The sequence below is a fragment of the Mesitornis unicolor genome, unplaced genomic scaffold, assembly GCF_000695765.1.
Source record: "Mesitornis unicolor isolate BGI_N332 unplaced genomic scaffold, ASM69576v1 scaffold54273, whole genome shotgun sequence".
Lineage (NCBI taxonomy): Eukaryota > Metazoa > Chordata > Aves > Mesitornithiformes > Mesitornithidae > Mesitornis > Mesitornis unicolor.
In genome coordinates, this window is record NW_010173675.1 from 1 (window position 1) to 1,901 (window position 1,901).

At 34.5% G+C, this 1,901-nt stretch overlaps 1 protein-coding gene across 1 annotated transcript in view; it reads left to right on the forward strand.

Moving 5' to 3' along the window:
• Window positions 1-538: 538 nt before the first annotated feature.
• The window catches only part of LOC104537787 (protein AMN1 homolog), a gene marked incomplete at its 5' end in the record, with an annotated part of 2,990 nt that continues 1,627 nt past the window's right edge, over window positions 539-1,901 (forward strand). The window contains one exon of the mRNA XM_010180780.1: window positions 539-595. Within this exon, the coding sequence (XP_010179082.1) occupies window positions 539-595 (57 nt within the window). The remainder of the gene's footprint in view (window positions 596-1,901) is intronic.

Sequence of the window (1,901 nt, forward strand, 5' to 3'; positions counted from 1 at the left end):
GCTGCCTGTAGAAGGCCTCATCAACTTCCTTCAACATTTACTTAAAGATAAGTAAAAGTAAGACAGCAGATAAAAGACTGCTATGATTCCATTTTTTGGTTTTGGTTTGTTGGTGTTTTGTTGGTGAAACTTCCTTCAGCAGTCCTGAAAGCAGGGGAAAAATTGGTCTAGGTAGAGCAGAAGAGCTTTAAATCTTATAAATTCAAAGTGCCATGCTCTGACTGTAATAGTGTACCCACTGTTAAACGAGACAAGGAAGCTGCAGAAATAGCAGTTACACGGTTGGAAACATCCCAGTAGAAAGCCAGGCTGGATCACATGGCAGTAAAATGCATCAGTGCTTAATAGACTGAAGAAAACATACTTGGGCAATTTTCTCTACAAGCTTAGTTAGGAAGAAAATACTGTAATGTTAAATGTATTCAGTGACTGCAGGGAGTGAATTAATTAATATAATTTTTTTCCTTCCAAATAGCTGTGTTTGAAAAAATTGAGCTTTAATGCATTGTCTTAATAACAACGTGGTTTTTTTCTCTAGGTAACGGATGATGGCGTTGTAGCACTAGTGAGTGGAACATGCTCAAAGAATTTGAAGGTAACTTAACCTAGTGACAAACAAATAAACAAAAGCAAACACTTGCATTTTAAAATTATTATTCTCAGTATTACTTCTGAGGGATGGTTTTTATTGACTGCCTTCTGCCTTTGTTTGTGTACATACTTGCGCTGATTTTAGTCATAAATTTAATATTTTCTGTCTCTCTGTAGCAGTGCCCCATACCAGCTTTTTGAGAACCTCAGTCTTTTCAAAATTAGTTTTCTTCTGTTGAATGTAATATGCTTATTTAAACTCATGTTGGTTTAGAGAGCTGTATAATAAATGCAAATGAATGCTTAACCTTTTCCCTTGATTTCTTTAGTTATTTCTTGATTCTGTCAAACACCGAGGCAGAATTTGTGGTGTGGATAATTTAATGGATTTAAGAAATGAATTATCAGCTCTGCATAGGTAATTCTCTAACTCATGAAGGCAACTGTGAAAATTAAGTTGTCTTTGCATGAAGATTCTCTAGGTACTGAGACAGTGACAAAATGATAGAGAAGAGGCATCACATACCTCTTACCATAAATGGTCTTCTACTTTCCTGTACAGTACAGTTCTTATCTATATGTTTGTGTTTGCTTTCATGAAGGCTGGTTCTGAATCCAAGCTATTAATCTAGAAACTAAGATGGAAAACAAGTCATACTTATGCTAATATATCGTGTTTAATTAAAAAAACAACCCTAAACAAAATATAAAATCTGGGTCAACTGACAGTATTAATAACCTGAAAAAAATAGAACTGTTATTGGTTTTTTTTGGAGGGTGAACAGTTAGATTTGGTTTTGGGTTTTTTCCCAGGTGATTTTGTCTGTTTTGGCAATCTTTTGAGTTGGTATAAACAGCTAGAGTGATTTATGTCTCTTAGTTTACAAGCAGTAAGAAAAAGAGATTTAGTGGAGAATACGGAATTATTTGCTACAATTTCTTCTTCAGTGTAACTCTCTTCCTTGTCTGTGTCACAATCCTCATACCTCTGTTTCACATCATCAAAGTGCAAAATTATAGACATTGATCTAATGTCGGGTACACACTGAAAAAAGTAGGGTCTTAAAATTCTCCAACTGTAACTAGCAGGCAGATTTATGAATCTTTTTGCATCATTCAGAGGCATTCAGATTCCACATTTCAATTGCTTATTAAGATGAACTGAAAACTATAGATATATCAGCTTTTTTATATCTTGCTTCTCTGAGTACAGTTCTTGTTTTTTATACAAAGTTGCACTTATTACAAAAGGTCCCTTTCATTTCCGTGCTCTTTCAAGATCCTGGAGTTTATAATTTCGAAAGACACTC